This window comes from Odocoileus virginianus, chromosome 18 (genome assembly GCF_023699985.2).
Source record: "Odocoileus virginianus isolate 20LAN1187 ecotype Illinois chromosome 18, Ovbor_1.2, whole genome shotgun sequence".
Classification (NCBI taxonomy): domain Eukaryota; kingdom Metazoa; phylum Chordata; class Mammalia; order Artiodactyla; family Cervidae; genus Odocoileus; species Odocoileus virginianus.
In genome coordinates this window covers 31115158-31140353 of record NC_069691.1, presented here as the reverse complement: position 1 = coordinate 31140353, position 25196 = coordinate 31115158, and the positions used below count along the sequence as shown (strand labels likewise).

The 25196-nt window shown below is 33.5% G+C and overlaps 1 protein-coding gene across 6 annotated transcripts in view; it reads left to right on the top strand.

Annotated features, from left to right (window-relative positions):
- The window catches only part of ZDHHC21 (zinc finger DHHC-type palmitoyltransferase 21), a 72609-nt gene extending 47413 nt beyond the window's left edge, over positions 1-25196 (top strand). For 5 of the 6 annotated variants that reach the window (XM_070480523.1, XM_070480526.1, XM_070480522.1 and 2 more), the window contains 3 exons: positions 4245-4361; positions 16683-16726; positions 17273-25196. In XM_070480523.1, the coding sequence (XP_070336624.1) occupies positions 4245-4361; positions 16683-16726; positions 17273-17405 (294 nt within the window). In that variant the 3' untranslated portion in view covers positions 17406-25196. The other variant, XM_070480525.1, reaches the window with a different exon arrangement.

The following is a 25196-nucleotide window of genomic DNA, read 5'->3' as shown; positions in this document are numbered from 1 at the left end:
AATCTGACTAGAAGAAGAACAAGGCCTCTAGTAGAAAATTGTGACTCTTAGTGGAGAGAATATGTCAGGTGTGTGTATGTCTGAGTATGTATGTCATAACTTGAAATCTGATTCAAAAGTTATTATGGAAATATAAATTACAGTTGACCCTTGAACAACAAAGATTGGAACTATGCAGGACTGCTTACCTGTGTGTATTTTTAGTAGTAACTACTCCAGCGGTTGGTTGAATCTCCTGATGCTGAGGAACTGTGGATATTGATTGCCTGCTGTGAATTATATACAGATTAACTCCCGTGTTGTTCAGCAGTCAGCTATATTTTGAATAACCAATAATTCCTTTTTTAATCGATGTATTCTTGATTTACCATATTATCTTATTTTCAGATGTAACACACTTAGTGATTTAATATTTCATAATTATACTCCATTTAAATTTATTACAGTATAAAGGCTGAATTTCCCTGTCCTGAACAATATATCCTTATTGCCTATCTACTTAACACTTAGTAGTTTGTGTCTCTTAATCTCATACCAAGATATTCTTGAAAAAGAACAAGTTGGGATAATTTGGCCACCTAGGTATGGAGAGTTAGTACAAAACCATGGTAACAACGTTGTGCTCACTAGTATGGGATAAACAAATAAACCAAGAGAACTGAATAGAAGAGCCCGTATCAGACTCATGCATGTATGGAGACTTGACCTCTGATCACTGAGGAAAGGCCAGCTTTTTAAATAAACCATCCTGGGACTATTGAATATCCATACAATAAAAGTAAATTTAGAACCCTGTATTTCTCTGTGTACAAAAATGAGTTCCAAGTGGATTAGTGACCCAAATGTGAAAGGCAAAAGTACAAAGCTTTTAAAAGCTTTAGAAGATTATATAGGAGAATGTCATTATTACCTCAGGATTGGGGAAGATTTCCTAAATATAAAAAAAGCACTAAAAGAAAAGATTGATAAATTGGACTACATTAAGAATGTGGGGTTATCAAAAGTTGCCATAAAGAGAATGAAAAAGTAGACTCAGAGTATGTATAGATAATTGTGATAAGCAACAGAAATGTAGTATCGAAAATGTCTGAAGAACAAATCAGTAACCTTTCCCTTAAGTTAGAGATGAGGGATTGGATGTGATGGGGAAGAAATGCACTGAGGAAAGCCTCTGTATGTTCTCAAATGTTCACATTCTTTTCTCTAAACTGAACTTGTGTTTTATGTGTTCATCTATATATAAACACATTTCTTAACAAAAATGGTAAGAAATTAAAACTATAAACACAGTTAACTGTATTATTAGGTTTCTAGGGCTGATACAATTTACCACAGACTGGGAAACACAAACATCAGAAACACATCTTCGCATAATTCTGGAGCCTGGAAGTCCACAGTCAGGACGTCAGCGGTTTTGGTTCCGCTGGAGGCCTTTCTGCTGACCTGCAGGTGGCGCCTTGTTCTGGGTCCTTGTAGGGTCTTTCCTCTGTGCTTAAACATCCACGGTGTCTCTCTGTGTTTCTCAGTTTCCTCTTAATAAGGATACTAGTCGGACTGGATTAGTGCCCACCACAAAGGGTCCCATTTTAACTTCATCTGCTCTCTAAAGGCCTTTTCTCCAAATACAGTCACATTCTGAAGTACTGAAGATGGGGTGGGATGAGGACTTCAACATACAAGTTTTTGGAGAGCCATAATTCAGCCTTAACACTGATTGTGTAGTAAAGCTTTGAATAGCAAATGGGTACTTGTGATTTAGATAAAATTTCCCAAGCCAATTTTTGGATTCAAAAGTGCTGTATCTAAAAAAAAAAAAAGAAGAAAGAAAAATCGAAGATAGAAGTAAAAATGTTGTGCTCTGGAGATGTGTGTTAAATGCCTCAAAATATGGATTTAGTACTAATGGTAATCATGTGTGTATAAAATTGAAATAAATTTTTTGAAAAAGAGTGATAAAAAGCAATTCTGAATTATTTTACACAAATACTCTTAAAAATAAATGTATATCTAAGTGGATAAATGTAATTTTAAATAGATCTTTTATAGTCTCATCTTCATCCCTAAGAGGTATAAATTCTATTCGGCAAAGAATTTTTTAATCTTTTCACTGGGGAAAAAGAGGATGCATTTTATTTGGTCACATGTGTCACAGATTTTCCTTGACTTACAGTGGGATACATCATGATAAACCCATTCTAAATTGAAAATATCTGAAGTTGCACTGTCTTAAAGTCAAAAAATCATAAGGTGAACCATTGTCAATTGGGGACCATATGTTTTTTTATTAGGGTAAGCTCTACATAGCACAATGTGTGAATTCCTAAAATTTGCCCCACTATGCAGAATCATTCAAAGAAAACCATAGGGGTTATGCAAAGAACTGAAAATATTCAAAAACTTTGTCAGTGACACTTAAAAAGGACACCTAATGCAAATAACAGCATGGTTTTACATGTTAACTAGTTAAGATATGCTATAATGAGCATTGCATTTTACCTTAGGTGAGACCTAAACTTTTCTCGTGGAAGTGGGCATCCCAGAAGGGTTGCCTTATGTGAGTTATTACAAGTGATGGGAGGAGAGTCATGTGAAATTGGAGGGAAAATTGTAATACCAGATGTGGATGAATGTGACTCATAACACTTACGACAAGTTGAGGTAGCTGGCAGATGTTTGGCAGTGTGTATTTTGTGTATTCCAGTGTGACTTGGGTGAAGATTTTATTGTTCATCTTGGGTTTCTTGCAGATAAAATCACATATAAACAAATGCAAGAGCCTTGCTATGGTCAAATTGTTGCTTAATGTATCAGTCATATTGGAATGTATTTGTGTTTTGAAAAAACATTGTAGAAGAGCTTACTGTACTGAATTCGTGGTGTCATTTATAGCCCCATATTTTCCCCTTTACATGTTTTGTTGGGATTCTCTGTTTTCTTTTTACTCAAGTTTTGAAATGATTGCCTAATATGTGACTATTACGTGACATCTTAAGTGTCTTGGTGAATTTTAATTTCTTCCCGGCTAATAAACTGAGTGGTTTGAGTGTGGACTCAGGCTTGTGCTTGAGCCTGATGGATGGTCACTGTGGTACACAGGAGAGCATTGCTGCTTTTGTTTCAAACAAGATCATCATGTTCAGTGACCTCCCTGTTTCTGGTATTGCTACCAGAGTACTGTTAAGCCTTAACCTGAATCAGTATTAAAAAACATGAGGATGGTTATGTTTTGGGGTCCTTCCCATTCCTTTGTTGCTTTTTATCCACCGTGACTTTTCTATTCCAAAGCTTCACAGCAACAGGCTTCCAGAAGTCTTTGTTCTTTCACTTTGTCTCCGTTGACTGGACTAGTCTATCCAGAGGAGGGAGAGAGAATGAAAGAACTGTGAGGGTAAATGAAATGGCTTCTCCTTGTTTTCCTGACCTCCCGCCACAGTTTCTTTGGATCACTTTCAAGACTCTCTTCTTCATGCCCTGGGCTGGAAAATCAGTTTTCCCTCACAGCTTTTCTCTTTCTCACCTTCCAGTCTAGGCATTCCTCTTTGTTTCTCCTGTCCTCTGTGCACACATTCCTGTTAAAACATATATCTCATTGTTCTGGGGTTTTGCAAAGTTGGCTTCTCTCTGTGAATAAATTGCATACTTCTTGAAGGCACAGACCGTATCTTTATCATTTTTACATTTCTCCTACATAGCTCAGTGCTTGGCAGTGGTAGTTGGATGAGTGGATGAATGAATGAATGAGGGGGGCTTGAGGAGAGCCGTTCATGTGATCTTGCTGTTTGTGTGTTCCTCTCATTTTGACTAAAATACGTAATCTCTAGGTATCTTGGCCACTTGAACTTTAATATTATGAATCAGACTTGTGCATTCAAGCTTTTTAGCAGTGCCATAATAAAATTTTTGTTTGTCGAACCAGAGATTGTGCACCATCTGTTTTTTTTTTTTTTTTTGAAGAATGTTTTGTTTTTGCTCCAAATGAGCATGGGTAATTTGCAACTTTAGGATTGAGTTTTTATTTGATAATAGAGTAGTAAAATCCTGTTTCTCAGCTTGCTACTGTAAACTACAAACAATTAGTTTTGATAATTTCAGATATTTATATATTCATAAAGTGGAATAAACTCATAAAAGGGGAGTGTAGTTCTTTTAAGATAATAAGGGAAATTGTTATGGCTCAGTTCTTGATTATTATTGCAATTGTAAGTAATTTTTGAATTGTTTTTAAGACTTTCTTTTTCTTACAGGACCTCTTTGTTGTTAGACATGAATTGGCCATAATGAGACTAGCTGCCTTTATGGGCATTACAATGTTAGTTGGAATAACTGGACTGTTTTATACTCAACTAATTGGCATCATCACAGTAAGTATGTTTTTAATGTATTTATGAACATATGTCCTAATTATGAACTTAATTCTAAAAAGTTACTAAAAGTTTAGAAATTAAAGAGAAACTTACCCACAGTCATTTATATAGTACCATTTTTGTATGCCTGTGTAATTATAAAGTAGTTACAATCAGTGTACAGAGTGTACATATAATTTTGTATCCTGCTTTTAAAAATTAGCTTAAAGTAGTTTTATATGGCTACAAACTTCATGCTTATAGTTTTTAATAGTTGGATATACTATTGATGTAGTGACTACGTCATATTTTAATTAACCATTTTTCTGTTGATCAGTATCTACTATGCAGTTTTTTTTCTATATTACAAATAGCTCTTTGAAAATCTCTATTTTTCTCTTTTAACTTCTAATTTAAGGTAAATTCTAAAAAATAGGGCTGCAGGTATAAACATTTTATTAGTAAGTAAAGGGCTTTTTTTTTGCATGTGTTTGTTAGCCAAAGTGAACTTGTCACAACAGAAAAGATTTTAAAAATGTGAAAAGTAACACTGAGAAAAATAAAACAAGAAAAAAAAGAAACTTTCAGAAAACGTTTGGGAATACACTGCATTTCAGATGTAAATAGGCTTTCTCATTTGTTATTGGTAGGTGTATAAATTAGTATAAAGTTTTTGAAGGTCAGATTGTCAGTGTCTATCAGAATTTAAAATGCACAACCCCTTTGGCCAACCTGAATGGCATCTGAATGGCATTTCTTCAGAGAAAGTACAAATGGACAGTAAATACATGAAAAGATGTTCAGCATCATAAGTCATCCAGGAAATGAAAATGAAAACCATAATTAGATTATCACTTCTCATGCATCCTTGTTATTCTATAGTTGCTAAGTCTTATTCGACTCTGCAATCCCATGGACTGCAGCCTGCCAGTACCCTCTGTTCATGGGATTTTCCAGGCCAGAATACTGGAGTGGGTTGCCATTTCCTTCTCCAGGGGATCTTCTTGACCCAGGGGTTGAACCTGCATCTCCTGCATTGGCAGGTGGATTCTTTACCACTGAGCCACCAGGGAAGCTCTCTCACACCCACTAGGAGGGTATAATAAAGATAATAACAGAGGTGAGGATGCAGAGGCATCAGAACCCTCATACACTACTAGTGGGAATGTAAAATTGTGCATATACTTTAGAAAATAGTCTGACAGTTCTTTAAAAAGTTAAACATAAATTATCTTTTATTCAGCAATTCCACTCCTAGGTGTATACCCAAGAAAAATGAAACATATGTTCACACAAAAATTTATATATGAATATTTATAGCAGCATTAGTCATACTAGGCCAAAACTGAAAGCAGTCCACATATCTATCAGCTGATGAATGGATACATGAAATGTGGTGTGTCCATAAAATGGAATATTATTTGGCCACAGAAAGTGGAGTATGATACATGCAACAATATGAATGAAGCCAGAGAGCCTTATGCTGAGTGAAAGAAACCAGTCACAAAAGGTCACAGATTTGTATGATTCCATTTATATGAGTACCGATACAGGACTTGTATCTAGAACAGAAATTTGATGGAGGAAGGAAAAGTCAACAAATGCTGCTGAGACAACTAGGTATCCACATGCAAAAGAATGAAGTTGAGCCCTTAACTCATACCATATATGTAAATTTACTCAAAATGTATCATAGGCAAGGTTTACATACGATGGCATAATTGCATACTTGCACATCCCAAACCTCTTTCTCACGAGAGCTGCTACCGTTACCCTAGGACGTTCTCGCATGCCTCTTATCAGTAGATCCATGTGCTATGAAGAAGCAGCATTGATCTGGTTTTTTTTCCATCATAGATCAGTATTGGTTATAGAACTTGATTCACATCCATTTATCTAGGTCTTCTTTCATTCAGCATAATGTTTTTTGATTCATCCATGTTTTACATGTACTAATAATTTCTTTTTATTACCGAGTATATTCCATTGTATGACTATACCACAATTTGTTTATGCATTCTATTAATAGATAACTCGTCTGGTCCCAGAATTTGGTAATTATGAATAAAAATGCTATGAACGTTCTTGTTCAAGTATTTTTGTGGAAACATGTTTTCATATCCTGGGGTAAATATCTAGGAGAAGAATTGCTGGTCACTTAAGATAGGTTTATCTTTTATTTCATAAGAAACTGCCAGGCCTCTTCCCCAAGTGATTGTACCATTTTGCACTCTAGCCAACAGTGTATGAGAATTCTGGTTGCTTTACATACTCATCAATATTTATTGTTGCCAGTCTTTTTAATTGCAGCTGTTCTATAGGTTTTAATAATAAATGGTTGTTTTAATTTACATTTCCTTGATGACTAATGATATTTTACACTTCTTCATGTGCTTATTGGTCATTCATGGATTGGATGATGTCTGTTTAGATATACCTTTGTTATTATTCAGTGGCTTGATTTATTTTCTAGTATCTCTTGTGATTTATCTAATGGTGATGATAAATAATATGATATTAATCACATTCCTGTGGACGAGAATAGATCTTTCCCTAAAATCTTTTTTCTCTGCTTTTATACTCACTCATAATTATTACTTTATAGTCCACTCATTAAGTTGAGTCTAAATTATGCTTGCATTTTTAAATTTCTACTTTTGAATTTTTCCAAATCATATTTATATTTCCTGAAATGAAGTTTCTCTGATTTCCCCAATTTCCTATGGTTAATGACTGGAAATGGACATTTGAAAGCATTGCTATTAAGACTACAAGTTACTTCTGAGAGTCATCAGGGTTATAGTTGACAGTAATAATTTCCTTCTCATCTAAGCAGTTCTAGTAGCTTCAGAAAATGGGGTTTGGCAGCATAGGCTTCAAGATCATTTAAGAAATTCTGCTCTCAAATTTTAGTATCACTTCTGAGTTGGACATAAAACTACTTATCTTATTCACTTCTGAGTTGGACCTAAAGTTATTTATAGTATAGTTATATAATTTATATATATATATTTATGCTTTTTAAAGGATATACAGTATCAGGTTCCTTTCTGACTGTGTTCCATACTACCACTACATTAATATTAATTTTCAAATTGTATGACGTTCTCTTTTGCTATAATATTGAACCACATTTCATTGTCTTTCTTAAGATAGGGATATTGGTTTTAAGGTTGTGACATTTCTAAAACTGAGTATGTGTTTGTTGCTCAGTCGTGCCAGACTCTTTGCAACCCTGTAGACTGCAGCCTGTCTGGCTTTCCAGTCCATGGTATTTTCCAGGCAAAGATATTGGAGTAGGTTGCCATTTCCTTCTCCAGGGGATCTTCCAGACCCAGGGATCGAACCCGGCTCTCCTGCTCTGCAGACAGATTCTTTATCTGCTGAGCTACCAGGGAAGCCCTCGAGTAGAAATTCCATTTGTTAAATAAAGCTCTCTCCCAAAGTTTCATCTCTTTCTGTATACATATAGTATAGTAGACAGGTCTCATGTCTATAGAAATTAAACATTTGTGAAACATTTGAAAAAGAATGCAAGTATTAAGAGACAGAATACATTCCATTTGCTAGTTCAACCTTTAGTCACTGCACTTCCTCTTGAATCTAAATCCCTAAAAAAAAAAAAAAAAAGTAAATTTCAATTGCATTTACCTGGGCTCTCATGGTGTAATTCAGGTAACACTTTTTGATGAAAAAAATTGTTTTTTTCGTTTCCAGAATGCACTACTAGCCACATTGATATAGTATTCTTTAGGGCTTAATTATATAAAGTTGTTATGCATTCATTGTTTAATTTTAATGAGATGGATGAAACTGGAGCCCATTATACAGAGTGAAGTAAGCCAGAAAGATAAAGACCATTACAGTATACTAACACATATATATGGACTTTAGAAAGATGGTAACGATAACCCTATATGCAAAACAGAAAAAGAGACTCAGATGTATAGAACAGACTTGTGGACTCTGGGAGAAGGCGAGGGTGGGATGTTTCAAGAGAACAACATTGAAACATGTATATTATCTAGGGTGAAACAGATCACCAGCCCAGGTTGTGTGCATGAGACAAGTGCTCGGGCCTGGTTCACTGGGAAGACCCAGAGGGATCGGGTGGAGAGGGAGGTGGGAGGGGGGACCGGGATGGGGAATACATGTAAATCCATGGCTAATTCATTTCAATGTATGACAAAAACTACTGTAATGATGTAAAGTAATTAGCCTCCAACTAATAAAAATAAATGGAAAATAAATAAATAAATCAATCTAATGAATTGATTAGTATTTAAAATAGTATTTAGTGTTAAAGTTTAAAATAAAGATTTTTGCTTCCTTTCTTTATAAAATTTGCTTGCTGTTTATATATTCCATTTGCTAGTCCAACCTTTAGTTACTGTACTTCCTCTTGAGTCTAAATCACTAAAAAAATTATGGTAAATGTCAATTGCATTTATCTGGGTTCTCATAGTGTACTTCAAGGACCACTCTTCTTAATGAAGAAAATATTTTTTTTTTAGGTTTCCAGAATGCACTACTTCCCACATTGATTTAAGGTTCTTTAGGGCTTAATTAAGTTGTTAGTGCATTCAGTATTTAATTTTAAATTTAGTGAATTATTTGCATTTAAAATAGATTTAATGTTAAAGTTTAAAATATAAATTTTGCTTTCCTTTCTTTGTAACATATGCCTCCTGTTTAATTTAATGAAAAAATGGATACTATCTATAGGATATTTCACATCTGGACATCTTTTTGTCACTATCAGAATCCATGGATCTCTCTTTACAATGTGAAAATAGTGACAAATTTGTCAGGTAACATAGAAAAGGAGGAGAAGGAATCATAGTAAATTTAATCCTTCCATTGATGGGTTTCTCCTTCCCCTACTCCTGCACCCCAAAGACCAAGATAGATTTTGGGAAAACACTGGTAGGAGTATCATTTCATTATAGAAATTATGTAATTACATAGTTTGAATTAGACAACAAACAAGCAGAACAAATGCTATCTCTATTTAGGTTTAGATTGAAGTTTTGAGGAAGCTACATGTTAATTTTCGGTAATTTTTTCCCATTATCTGCCCTTATGGAAAAATAAATCATTTCCTTCCTGTATAAGAGGAAAAATCCCATCTTCTTCTTGATAGTAGAAGGTAACAGGATAATCGTAGTAATGATAATCCAGTGTCATTTTAGACCTAGCAAGAGCAGATTACTGTGACCCAGATAAAATAATTAGAAATTACTTAAATTTAAAAATATTGGATTTGTGATCCCATTTCCAAGGGTAAAAGATTTCAACCCAGCCAGATGTTTCTATGAAATAGACTAATCTTAAACCCAGTTTTCAAGGATTACCTTTGATTATTTTTAGACTTAATTTTAAAAACAAGGTTTAAATATATATTCTTGCTCCTTTTGACTACAATTAATATTGAAGTTAAAAGTGTTTTTCAAAGTCTGCTTTGAAACATTCTTTATTTAGGGAACAGATTATTCTAATTATTCCTCACTTAGACTATTTAGCCTTTTTGTTTGTTTCTGAATGAAATGGATAGTGATGTTATTAGTGTAATTGCTGTTGTCAGTATTTCTTATCATGCAGTAGTTCACACACAGCCAAGAATAATGTCCATTCTGATGAGCACCAATACTAATAGTGCTGGATGATTGTATCAGTCATGTTTGCAGTCACTGGGCTTGGAGAGAGTTAATCAAGAAGCCTGTAACAGCCGGTGCAGTGCCTTCTGGTGAGGGGCTGACAGTGAGCTATTGTATACCATGACAATGGTATCTGACAGTTTATCTCAGTTTTGTATATATGCATTTTTATTTTCAGGGCACCATGGAGTTTGTGTAAAAGCTGAAGCTTTTGATGGTGTCTCTGGAGCTTAGTGCTTTTCTCAGTCCTGGTGAGGTTGAGGGTAGGCTGGGGAAGATATATTTAGTTGCAATTTTGTAAAAGGCTTTAAGTTCCCAAAGAAAAAATTTTGAGCTTTTTATATTTGGTCTCACAGGTACTATTTTTGGACCACTACTTAAATTACTGAAGATAGCTTAAAGCAAAGCATTTCAAAATAAAAGGAGAAAATGTTTTCCTCCCTAAATACTCACTCATGGTTACCTAAATAAATATAGACAGAATCACAGATGCAGGAATGACTTTAATTTTAACTTAATTATGTTTTACAGTGAAAAGTATTGTATGTTCAAAATGTTAAATTAGCTTAAATGAGATTATCTATTAAATAGCATTCTTATTAATCAGAGTTAGTGAACTTACCTGCCTTTTAGACATGTACCCAAAAATGTAGTCCTAAGACTTATAATGAAATTTTGCTAAGTATCCCCTGAATCAATGCGATGAATTAAGTGTTCAGTACAGTCTCTGTACAAATTATGTTTGGTTTACTCAGCTCTAAATCAGCATTGCAAATATGGATATCATTGCCAATTATGCTGAACCTAGCTCACTTACATTTCTATAAAGGGAGTTCTGTGCAGCATTTTGTTTTCCTTTCTGAATTATATTTTCATTTAATAAAAACAAAATATGTTTCTAATACAGCATTTCTAATCATAATATTACAGGAAGTATCTGTGTAGCTTTTTAAAATCTAGAAAAATCATTAAAATTTAGAGTGTTACTTCTTACATGCTTTCAGTATCATATTCTAATATTGGCTATAATATTTCTTTGAATTTTGGGTACAGCAGAGACCTGTATAGAAACTAGGTTAACTCTAGCAAAAGAATTAGTTTAAATACATGCTAAGTTACATTGCATAGTAATAGAAAAGCTTTCTTGCTAAAAATGCCTGCTAGCATCATGATTATTATATATGGAATTGGATTGCTCTTTAGCATAAAACTGTTCCTGTGTGTGGAGAAGGCAGTGGCACCCCACTCCAGTACTCTTGCCTGGAAAAGCCCATGGATGGAGGAGCCTGGTAGGCTGTGGTCCATGGGGTCGCTAAGAGTCTGGCATGACTGAGCGACTTCACTTTCACTTTTCACTTTCAAGCATTGGAGAAGGAAATGGCAACCCACTCCAGTGTTCTTGCCTGGAGCATCCCAGGGACGGGGGAGCCTGGTGGGCTGCCGTTTGTGGGGTCGCACAGAGTCGGACACCACTGAAACGACTTAGCAGGAGCAGCAGCAGTTCCTGTGTGTAAATGTGTTTATATTATGTCCTCTATCTTTACTCAGTGTAATTAATTAACTATTTCTGATAAGATTAAAAGTCACTTAAAACAACTTAGATCTATTTCTGTACTTTTTAAAATAAGAATAATGCATTTTAGTTTTCTTAACGCATGACTAATTGCTTCAGTGCTTAAATAGATGCTTTTTTTTTTCCTGGTAAGGAAGCTAAACATTTATGAGTTTCCCTTTTACTTATGGTTTTTCCCAATTTATTGTTTCATGTTCTGAATCCACATGACTTTTTACTCTAACTTTACAACTTACAGAATTGAAGAAAACAATGAACTTTATAGTTAACTTGGTAGATCTTTTACCACAGTGATTCTTTGTTTTTCTCTGTCACTATATTACTTACTCCTCAAATCCAAGCCAAAGGGACACATTAGCCCATCTTCTACTGGTAACAAAAAATCTTCTTGAAAGTATAATTTTGTATTAAAAATGTAAGGATAATTGACCTTGAGTTGATTGTTGATTGCTGTTTCCAAATAGTGTATGGCTTACTTATTTGTTGTTATATATGGTCATCCTCTCTGACATCTTCATGTTTCTGTATAATTATTTCTTATATATTTAACTGTCACTAGCCTGTAAGCTCTTTGTTACTGTATAATATGTACTTATTAAATTTTTGATAAGAGGAATAAATGAGTAAATGAATCATAGTTTATGTATAATACTTACTACTTATTTTTTCAATCAGATTATAAGTCCCTTGTGGACTATTTTATCTGTGTAATCTTCCACAGTCCGTGTCATTTTAATTATGAAAACCACTTTTGTTTAAACATAATTTTGTCTAGTTACAATCTAATATAACTGAGATATCTCCAAGTCCTACAATAAAAACTTAGGTTTGCCATTTATTGAGTTATTAAGGGCTCTAACATATTAATTCATTTGATTCCTACAAAAAGCCTAGTAGTAGTATTTGAACAACCAGAAAAAGGCTGATTAAGAGCCTGAGTAGCTCAGCTGGTAAAGAATCTACCTGCAGTGCAGGAGACCCTGGTTCGATTCCTGGGTCGGGAAGTTCCCCTGAAGAAGGAATAGGCTACCCACTCCAGTATTCTTGGGTGTTCCTGGTGTCTCAGATGGTAAGGAATCCACCTGCAATGCAGGAGACCTGGGTTTGATCCCTGGGTTGGGAAGATCCCCCGGAGAAGGACATGGATACCCACTCCAGTATTCTTGCCTGGAGAATCCCCATGGACAGAGGAGCCTGGCAGGAGCCCATGGGGTCACAAGAGATGGACATGACCGAGCGACTAAGCACACACACAAAAGGAGTATAGAAATTCTTTTGGAAAGAAATTTTCAGTGGCTATAAATGTAAGATCTACTGCCTTCTCAGTTTGGTTTCATGATTGATTAAATGTTTTTATGAACTTAAGATCTCTAATAAAAGATACCGCTGATCCTTTGTGGAAGATGGATTTTTAAAGAACTATCTCTTCCAAGTGAGTAATGTAGTGAGTTTGGCTTCAAAGGATAAGAGAGGTCTAAGGTTAGGAGGAAGTTTTCTCTCTCTGGATTGAAGAAAAATAAAGATAAGGAATAATGTTATTTCTGTCCATTTTCAGTTAGTTCAGTGCTGCAAACACATATTGACTACCTACTTTCTGTGTGATTTGGTGCTATGAAAGATACAAAGTGAAATGAGTTGCTCTCTGTATGTTGATCAGAAATTATAGGAAGTCAACTAACGTCTGTTTTAGAATTACAGAAATTATTAGTAGACACAACAGGTATCTCATCTCTAGTTGAAATAAACTTTCCTTAATAGTGTTTTTTACTCCAGGTTAAATCAGCAGAGTCACTGAGTCAGGTCTGTGCAGCAGAGTAAAAACTATCAAGAAGACCTATACTAAGACTAATGAGAGCAGGCAGTTAGGTCGAACTGTCTTCTTCCTGATAGAATGTTCTTCTTTTCCTCAGACCTTTGTTTTGATAGATCTGGAAACTCCATTTTGAAAATGTTTCCAGGATTCATCAGGCCCAGAAGCAGTAACTCTTATTTCTGGATGTAAAAGTGATAGTTAAATAAACCAGGGTGACTATTTGTTCCCTTATGTACAACGGTCAGATGCCAAAGGACTCTGCAGGACACGCTCCTGTGCAGTGTGGATGCAGCGAAGTGTTGCTTGGTGAGGATGAACTCAAGGCAGAGCGAGTTAGTTGGATGAATTGTATCATCAAGCAGTCTATCCCAAGAGGACTAGATTCTCAGATCTGTTAACCAGGAAATGTTCGGTTATAAATTCTTGCTCTTTGCCTCTCTCACCCCCAATTTTTCCCATACGCAATAATACCTCCCTCTCCCTTCCCGTTAGAAACTTTTTTTTTCTTTCCAGTTATAATCTTATAACTGGAGATACATCGTTTTTTTATGGTCAAACATATTTCCTTAGACTGAACCTGAAAGATCATTTCTTAGAGTAAGGTCGGCCATCAGGAGAAGACAAAGTATATTTGATAAAATACATGAGGGCTATATTTCTGTAAGTCTTGCTTATTTCTAGTTTTTTTGTTTTTTGTTTTTTTTAGAAAATAAACTTCTGGTTTTTAAACTAGGAAAGTATTCTTATAGATCTCAGTTATGCAGACTGACACAAATCTTAGCTATTTTGATCATTAGACCATAATCAAGACATAAATATTTCATTGGAAATAAGGTATTTTGATTGTGGACAACACACAATAAAAATGTGTTTCTTATCATTCCTTGAAGAATCTGTTTTTTTCTAGATAGCTGTCCTACATATAGCAGGAATTTATAAGATTGAATTATTACTCCTTGAAGATAGTAATTATCTTATTGGTCCTTTCGTGATAGTCACTAAAGGTTATTGAGTCTTTTGTGTTCAGTGGAATTACTTGCAACAAAATCTATTTAAATTACTTTTAGTTTTTCTGTGAAATATCCCACAATCCCCTGCATAAATTAAACAAAAGTTTATTGAATGTAGTTTGGCACTTGAAAATGACTTGTAATTGTCAGCGTTCCTTCACTAGTAATCTCTCTTCTAGTTTACTGTTTCTATTGTGTATATGAATGTGATAGCTGATAACTTTTGTTGCCCTGAGTATGTTGTATAAAAGCCAGTGCAAAAACTTTGTGACATGTTTGGTCATTTGTTGTTCTTGTAATAGTATTTTGGATAGCTGAGAGGTAAGCATTTGCCATTTCTAGAGGGAAAAAAAATAGTCCTTTATAGGTTGCCTCACAAATCATGTTCATAAAGTCATGGTAACCAATAGATAGAATGACTGTCTGTTTATGATAACTTGAAAAGTAGTGTTCCTGTTATTTCTTGAACCAGATTCTAGAAAGATAGCAACAAAAGCACTTGAAAGTAAGCACTTTCCCCATAGGAAGTCTAAATACAAAGTCTCTAAGTTGATCTTTTATTGTCACAAAAACATTCCTCAAAATTATAATCAGGTTGTGAGTTTAGGCATGGTAAAAAGTTTCCTGTACTATTAGCTAGTTATAATAGTCTAACCTTATAATTGCCTTCCTTATCTCGAAATAGTTTCTAGTTTCAAATATTATCCACACCTGGGATTCAGGGCCACTTATACACCTTTCCTCATTAACACTTTTAAATTTCTTTTCTGTTTCTTCCTTCACATTTTTGTGCAAACTGTCTTAATTGTTTCATAATAGCCTGTCATCATCAGTTCTAAGAAACCATTTAAATTACTTCATTCACTTTTTTTTTTCAGATGTGGAACCAGGGTCCCAACTTTTCTCTAAGTCTCTAATCAATGTTTACATGTATTTGCAGACAATGTTTTCACGAAGTAAAACATTATTTTGAGCAAATTATGCAATAGAACCAGGAAAGGTTAATTATGAGTAGAATTGTCATTGGATATCATGAATTTCAGAAAATGCTAGGAACATTAGTGAATATAGAGTAACTAATCCACAGCCTCCTCACACATTCTGACAAATCTGGAAGTGAAGCCCTGTTACTGGTTACTAGTCATCTAAAAAACCATAGATTTGTTTTCCTGTGTGTGGGCCAACTGAAGTTAGACAGCTGTTCATACAGAAGAATTTAATAATATGAGCCATTCATGTAACTTCTTTTAAAGGGTTTTTTGAAGCAAAGGTATTTTTTAGTAGTAGTATTGGAAGACAGTCACATCTAAAGAAGTTCTTGGAATTGAAGTTGCAGTTAGAAATATTTGCATGAATAGTACTGCTTTAATGATAGTGCAGTCCATCTGCTGTATATGAGGAAGCTAATAAATAGGGTAAAAGGAGGAAAACTCTTTAACTGTTTTGTATATTTAAAAAGAATATTTTTGTACTATTTAAAAGTATTTTTAAAATGTAAATATATATCTAAGATTATGTAGCTTGTGTTTTTAATTATTTCTATGTTCCTTATCCATCCCAGTGTCTCAGTCTAATGATAAGCCTTCCATTAACATGAATTAGACTAGCATGTCTAGAAACTTTATTCTCTTTGTTGAGTTCTTTTTCTTATATGTTTGTGTTAACAGCCTTTTGGAAAACACATAATGAGATATTCATTATTATGAAGGGACTTTTTTCTTTTGAAGCAGTTTTTACTGAATACTAATCAGTTAGCTTTACTTTTCGAGTAATAGTATCGTAGCGTGGTAAATGCATACATTGCATTGTTGAATTTGTGTTGGTTTACAGAAATCCATAACCAGTAGCAATTTTTGACTCTTTAAAGTTTTCTGTTCACTAGTGTCTTTAATTTAATATTTTGGTATTTAATTTTGAATGCATGTGACAGTTAAATTGAATATAGGCTTTTAAAGGAATTATCAAGAAGGCAAATGTAATAAAAGGTATTTTTTAATGAAGGGAGACTCCTACAATTTGGGGAATGGGGTTTGTAATTGAATTTTTTGTTTTTTTTTAAGCACAAGGTAATATTGACTCTGTTTTTCCAAGGGAATTTCAGCACTGTACATGGATAATTTAGAATTCTTAGTACCTATATATAGACTGTTTATATCTTCAGAATATTCTCTTAATATGATTAAAAACGTCATAAAGTAGATATAGAATAAAGCCCATAAAATAGATATAAAATAAAGCCTTAAAAACTTTGTTATACCTGAGTATAATTTTTAAAATTTTTAATAGGATACAACATCTATTGAAAAGATGTCAAACTGTTGTGAAGAAATGTAAGTATTAAAGTGAACTCTGTAATTTTCTTGTTTAAAAATGTAAACAACTGGTTACCTTTGAAAAATGTGTGCATGTAGTGAAAAGATAATATAATGATGGCTTTTTCTCGGTACCTTATCTAAGGTCTGAGCTAGACAAGCATGACCCAGTCTTACAGTAGGGGTCTTCTAGCTGTGATAGTTTTCAAACAAAATAAGTACTGATCATTCTTGTCCCTTGTCTAACTGAAGTAAGTTTAATTATTTGTCCTGAAAGTACATCAAAAGAGATTTGCTACTGTGTTGTTGACACACATTCTGTTAATCCTGAGATTCTCCTCTGCTTCAAAAGTTGCCTATGTTGATTGACGACACAGATACAATATCTGCTATCCAGAGTTAAAACTCAGCTGCATGCCATAATGAAAGAAAAGCTGTATTTGTGATGCTGGGACACAATTCATCAGAGTCCAGTAATGGATCCCCAGCCAACCTGTATTGTTTTAGCTTACTGGAGTGCACCATGGGAGTGCTGTCTTTCACTAATAATGCTGTCTTCTGTAGATCGAGGCCCCGAAAGCCATGGCAGCAGACCTTCTCAGAAGTTTTTGGCACTCGCTGGAAGATCCTGTGGTTTATTCCTTTCAGGCGGAGGCAACCACTGCGAGTTCCCTACCACTTTGCCAATCACGTCTAAACAGATGGATGGTGGGCACAGATGGGTCCTCCATGCTGGAAATGCGTTACAGGTTTTCTGATAATAGAACTATGACAGTCTTCAAGTCAATTAAAATCCACCCACCAATCTTAAGCATCATAATGTGCCCCAGGCTTTATTTTAATAGTGATCTTGATCCTGTTGTGGGACTAATACAAGATCTATATTTAAGTTTTAAAGCATGTTTACTTTCAAATTAGCTTTCCACAGGGATTTCTTTAAATGCTTTTGTTATTAAACTCAAAAGGCACTGATTGGGATGAAATAATTGTACATAATTTCTTTTAGTACTAACAGTGTTACAGGTTACAATTTATGGGAAACTTCAGATGTTTATTTAAAATTTTCACTCTTAAGCAGTACTAACCAAATCTGAATTTAATTCTTCACATTTTACAAAAGTTGATATACCTTTTATGTAAATTTTCTTTTTCAAATACAGTTTAAAATATGATATACTCCCTTTTATATGTGCTGCGAGATTTTTTTTAAATGCAGCATATAAGATTGAACAGCAACAAAAACCAAAAGCAGCAACACAAAAAAGGACTGTGTTTTGTTAGAAGTAGCTTTCTGATTTTTTTTTCTCTTCACCAAAAACTAAATAAAAACACCACTAAAGTAAAATACCAACCACCTACCTTATTTTAAAAGAAAAATTAATTTTTTCCACATTAACTTTCCCATTTCTTCTCCCTCTACTGTTGTAATTATTGGTTTTTGTTGAGATATTTGCTCTGAGGAAGAATTTTTGACTAAACAGACATGTTCCTATTTTACCCTAAGATTTTGATGAGCAAAAGCATAAAGAATTTGCAATAATTCCACTGATACTTTTTTTCATGTAGTTATATTAGAATGTGTTATGTTTTTTAAATGCTTGTAAGCTAGATAATATGTAATGTATAGTATAAAGAGGAGTATTGTGCTTTTGAAAAAATGTATACTTTTGACTTTTGTTTACCTATTAGATCTAAAATGACACCTTTAAGATTTTTATGTAATAGATATTGGCCAACTAATATTGAAATTTTATTTATAGAAAGTTACTAGTAAAAGTAAGTAACTTTTGTGTACCTGTAATCACCCAAATTGAAATTAAATTTTAATTGCCCAGCTGTAATCTGGATGGAGAGACCTTTCGTTGTAGCTAATGTTAGGAAATGACCTAAAAATAAGAAAGTATAGTGATCTGTATTCATGATTAGCCTTATAAAAATTTGAATTGCTGATAGTTATGGTCTGTTGGAAAGTATAGAACATTTGTGTGAAAAAAATATTTAGCATGTTTTGAAAAAAAAAATTCAGTTAATAGTTTTTTTCCATTAGAATACTGCAAAATCCATGTATCTTTTCTAAAGAAATTATGTATTCAGTCTTTCTCTTGAAGAGAAGATTGAAGGGGTGTCTTGTGTTCTTGGAGCATAGCAGTATTTCCTTTTTAGTTAATTTTGATAGCAAGGAGTCATACCTGAGAAATCATGAAACAGAAGGTTAACCATTGTCAGCAAGTTAACTTGACTGTGTTTAGTTTTTAGAAACTGTAAATAATCTTCTAAAGTAATAGAATAAGGTCTTCTCAGAGAAATAAGTACCATGTCTCTCATGTTCTGATTACGATGCTTTATTATTTAAAAACTTAGACGTGGCAGATAAAAATACTTATTGGTGCTGATAAGTTGCATAGTAAATTTAATATAAGAAATGTATTTATAGAGCTTAATGAACCACAAAATTAGTATATTCATGCCAGGCAAATAAATGGGTAGGGTTTTGTGCAAGCTAACATATTAACCAAATTTAGCCTAGTGACAAAAGTTATAAGGAGTGTAGATAATGTAGATAGGTATCAGTCAAATGCCTTATGCTGTATACATTCCTTTCAAATGAGGACCTTGAGCAAACAGCATAGCCAAGTGAGGACTCCTAACGAGCTTTATGGATGTATTTATACTTCATGTAGTAGCAGTACCTTGAAAGGTACGGGGGAGGTCACTGCCAACCTCTGCCTCGGTGATGAGAACCAGAGGTGGTCTCTTTCCTCGTCTGAGGGTCTCTGTTTCTGGCTTTCTTAGATTGCCCAATTATAGGGCACATTCTTTTCGCTTCTTTCTCTTTACTTTCCCTGATCCTGATCCCATTGTAGCTAATTCTTCTAAGTTACTGAAATACAGACCAATACACTAGGCAAGGCATATATTTATTTTTCTTTGAATGGCAGAAATGCTACATATCAATATATTTATATAAGAATCTATATAAAGTATAGCTATATATACTTATGTTGTAACTTTAAGAATTTTCAAGTTAGCACAGCTAACTGGGTTTTGTGATTCTTGGTAGACCACGTGAGAGAGGCCCCCTGGCACTTTGCTAGGGCGTGCATGAACTCTAGTGTTCTCTCTACGCCCTCTTTTGGCTCATTGATGTAATTATACTGGCTTTAGAGATTTATTGCCCCACAAGTGAACTGTATAGTCAAATTCTGAACATATCAAAGGTACAAATTTAAGGGAAGTCTATGTAAAAAATTTAAGGTTTTATGAACATTAATGTGTTCCTGTTTATAATTTTGATGTCTAGTTCATACAGGCATGACCTCTTTTCTTCATTTATGTGTATTCATATTGTATTTTTTTTACTGTCAGATTTATATTAGATGAGGATAAATACACATGAAACCATTTCATGAATTTTATTTTGAACCTTATTTTGGCACATTAAGCCTTAGAATTGAAAAAACCATTACCTTAAAATTACCAATTTACTACAAAGCAAATTTATTGTAGTTAAAATAGCAAGCAAGTGTCTAGTGTGTTTTACTGAATATATAAAAAAATACATTTAGTTTTTAATCCTAGTTTTGGAATGAATTTTTTTTACTGATTCAATTGCATTAAAATAATGAGATTACTAATTCTTTCTATAATTTTCTTCATTCCTTTTAATTATCCTACTGTGAGTTAGAACTGTACCTTTAGTAGCCGATTTATTATGTATTCTGGATAACCTTGAAAATAACTAATGATGTTGAACATTAGAAAAATAATTATGAGCGGTGAGATTATTGATGTAATCTATATATTGGATGAAATATTTCCTTATAAACATTCCATTTCATTTTAAGTGAAATGTATGTTAAAGGATGTTTTATGTCAGCAAAGTCATTAATTGGGCTTCTGGAAATGAAAGATTTTTAAGTAGTTATTAGAATTTACACCTCTTGAACAATTATGTTTGTTGCTGTTTATTTCTGCAAGCAATAATATTTTATAGGCTCAAGATTGTGAGCAAAAATTGACTGAGTTCAAAAATTTAAAAATATTAAATCAGCTGACGTTCCACTGTAAGAAAAATAACTATTTTGCTTAAGAATTGTATTAAAAATATTTGTGGTTAACTTAAGAAATAGGTATATTTAAAATAGTAATATATTAATCTCTTTGAGCAGAAGAAAGCATAGTTTTAAATAATAGAAATAGAAAACATAAGCATAGATAAAGTTTAGTGTAACAGCTAAGTTAAAATTTCTGTCAGAATGGGCATTAGGGATTGTTTGCTAAAGCTTAGGAGTATTTTTCTCTAGGATTGTGGCTAATTATAACTATTCTTTATCAGGCTTTTTCAGGCCAGTTTTGTACAAGTAATAAATTGAAGGTATGTCTCACCCCAAAGGGTGTTTTGATGCTTATCATGAAGACTTGCGTTAGGAGAACACCTCCACCCAAGACGTATGAAGTAATTTTGATTTTTAACCATGTAGCTTTCTATGTGTTAGATGATGGAGTGGTTTGAATGTTCTCACTTATGTTGGTATAAAATCACAATATATGCAGCTGTAGTTTACAAAAGCATTAATATTGACAGAGCTGCTAGTCTTTCCCTGGACTTTTCTCTAGTGTCTACTTCCCTTAGTGCTTCCTGTATGAATAGACTACTTAGCTCAAGTTTACTAAACTATTGCTGCTTTATTAAATAAGTTTTTGACATGACCTCTATATATGTAGATATATCTAGAATTTATTTGGTACAATTTATACTTATAAACATTAAATAATTTATTAATAGATATGAGATTTTTTTACCCAATTCTCCTACTGTTGCTTTAAAAAAAAAAAGTATTAGCAAATGTAGTTAGTAAGGCATACACATTTAGTGTGTTCTACTTGCTAGTATTAGTAGCCATAAAACTAATAAATGAATGAATGTAGTATTTAATGTCCACATTTATTACTTTAGATCCTAAGAATCCTCTGAATTTCTCTGTAAATCACTAATTTCATTGAACTCTGAATTTAGCCATTCTCAACTGAATCCTAGAATATTCTTCAGTAGAACATGAAAAAGTAATAGAATCAACTTGCTTGAAGTATTTTGAACCAATGTTGTTGTTGTGTATATCAGTCAATATTTAACATTTCTGCTGTGTTTGGGATGGTGATGGTTTAACTTCAGGAAAGTTTTCTCTTATGTCTCCTTTCATTATCATTGTGTAATTTTTAACAACTAAATTTAGTGCATTTTTGTCTGTTCTTCAGATGTTATCGTATACTGCCTGCTAGTGCTAATTTGAAACAGAAATAATAGTGATCTTTATTCTAACGTTTTTGGTATTTTCCATTATCATTAATTTTTTTTTTTGCTAAATTGTTTCCTTTTTCTACCATAGAGTACAGGTATAAATGAGAAGTGAGTAGCCAAAACTGGATAAAGCGAGTAGGGGAACATAATGAGATAGAGAGAAGGCTAGACAGACGATGTATAATCAGCATCTTAACAGCAGGGTTTATTGGACACAGAATTCCCCTGCTACAATCACTTTAGCCTTAGCTCTTGTTGATACCATTTTACTGTAAGAGTTGTTAATGCATGTAAGCATTTCGTTTGAGTTATTTTACCTAAGGAGTTTATATTGCTGATTCTTGTCAGCTGGTCAGATGCCTTTGAGAAATTCTTTTTAATTTTAAGCATCATAATTGTATAGTGTCTGCTGTCAGGAAGTTTCAAGAATTATGCGGTAGTACAGCTATTTAATGCCATGGAGAAGTGAATAGGTTGCCTGAAGTTTGACTGAAAAAACTAGGACCTTTTTATAAGTCTCCTATTAGGGAGAAAGGATACTATGTATTAAAGTAGAATTTGTCAACAGAGAGAAAATCAACTGTTTGTATATGAAGGGTGATTTTTCACTCAAAATTTTGGACTATTTCAGATATTTGGAGATCTTGAGGGTCTCCATAGCTATTGGTATTGTGAATTCCTGTAACGTGTAATATGGTGCCTACCACCGTCGTGCACACTCTGATCTTTTTGGTATTGATAGCTTTATATATAAACAGAGACGTGGACAAAACAGTAGCAACAAAAGGTGTGTTTCTTTTTGTGGCTTTGCTTGTCTGTTGACTAAGTACAGGGTTATTTGTGTAGGCTGTTAGCTAAAGGGAAAGCTTGTCTGCATATTGCAAGCTCATTCTTGCCAGTATGTGTTGGGTGATATTTGCACTACTGGTGCCTGAAGTTAGTGTTTTACAACCTCAATAACTAAAACATCCTGGTGCTACTCACTTTAGCCTTGAGTGACATTTTTAACTCCCGTACCAAAGAGTTAATTTTCTTTTCAGTTCCCAGAGGGTTCTCTTCTCACACCCTTGTGTTTATAAAGGAGAATTTGATGTTACTAAGAACAGTTCTGATTAATAGATGTTAGTTTTTGCACACTGCTGCCTCAATTTAGTTGGCTTTAAATGTCTCTCATTTGGACTTTCTATTTTTTAGTTAGGAAGATTAGTATGGTGTTTAATTTTGTATTTTCATATAGATTGGCCACTTTAAAAAGTAGTTTGGTAGGTTGAACTTACAAAAGCTAATTGAAACACTTTTCACAAGATTTTTTTTTGTCTTAATCTGCAGGAATAAATGAGAAATAATAAGAACTCCACTCTTCCTACAAATGAACTGTATGGCTTGTTGGGCCCTTTTAATAAATTCTGAAGCAAACTGCTAAAAGGAAAAGTTAAAGGTCCATTCTGATAACAGATGAAGTTTTCTGCATCTGTGTGTGTATTAGTGGTATTAAAGAATGATATTGCCATTCTTCTATTTTGCAAATAAAGATAACATTAAAGGAAATGTTAAAATATGCACATATATGTGTGTACACACACACACCACATGCACACAAGCACACATACGCTTGTCTAAGAGGAAACGCAAAACTTTCATGTAAACAAAACTAATAGGAAATTGAATTTTACATCCCCGCAAAAAACCTAGATGTTGTTACTCACTTCACGTAAGTTATAGTTAAGAGTATTTTAACAACCAATTCTGCTTAGTGATTCATTTTGTAAAAAATGAAAGAAAACATCCTTTAGAAGTAGTTATAATCGTCCAAATGTAATACTATTATGTTTACTATCCTGTTTCCCTGTTTTTTTCCCCACAGACCTTTAAAGCATTCATTTAGTGTCCTTAAAAAATGTAGCTGAATTGATTAAAAATTCTGGCAAGAAGATAACTGAGTGTGTGTATTGGAAAAGTAGACAATCACATTTGAGAATGTTCTGCATAGTTTTCAATCGACTAAAATCATTCTGTCTTTGAATGTAGATAAAATATATGGTTTTGCAGTGAATTCTGAATGGAAAAAAAATCATGCGTGAAACTAATGTAAGATGTGACTTAGGATCACGTGAATGGCATATTGAAATACAAATGTACATATTATTAGGGGGAAAGACAAAATTTAAAAGCAAACTGGGAAGAAACAACATTGTCTCTAATTATCCAAATATATTTTCTAGGTCTTGTTGCTGCAGTATCAGTTCTGAGTTACTCAGATTGTTTATGTGTCACTTAATTTAATGTGGCTAAATGCAGTCATTTATTTAAATTGTTGGGTAGTAGAAGATTCGCAACTGTTGTCCTCTAGAGTATTAAAAAGAAATGTCTGCTTTAGCATAGGTAGAATAAAGTGGCTAAATGAAATCATAGGAAGAATTTTCTCTACAACTGAAGATACTCAGGCAAATGAGTTGTATGTTTAACCTGAGGGAATAAAATGGACTTTTGAAGGAACTGAGTGTAGATGATCTTGCTTGTATGGGCTTTGTGTCCCTAGAATTAATCTTTTAAAATGTGACTGGCAAGTTTAATGAATTGGCAAAATTTGTGATATTTTGAGGCTCTTAAAATTTTGTGTCAACTTCAAGTGATGTTTAATATTATATCCTCCCTAAAATAAAAGACTTTTATTTTGATAGTGGTATGTTCCAAGTGCCATGTGAAGATTCTTTTCTTAAATTTGTTGGGCATTTTTACATTCAGTGTATCTGTTTAAATCTAAGTGTTATTTTGCTGCATGTCTGCTGTGTTAACTTGTCAGTTCCCCTAACAGCATTTAAAGAAATATTGTCACTGATGTTTCTTTTGCTAAAGGTAATAAAGAAAATAGTAGTTGAGGGATATGAAACTAGATTGAGAAGAGGGAGGAAAATGATAAGTGGAAGCCGTGTATCTGAGATACACTTGTTGAAATGAAAAGTCTACACTGGTTTTTGAATGAAAAACAAACCATGTATCTATCTACCTTAAGAATGATGTTTTGTTTTGTTTTTAATTTATTTTACTTAGTTTTATTCATGTAATATTTCTGTTTTCTTTGCAGATTGTTTTTTAATTTAAATTGTGAAGTTTTTACTTCTCTCAAAATGTATTATGTACTGTATTTTTAGATATCTTATTTTTAAATAAATATTTTTTAAAAACGTA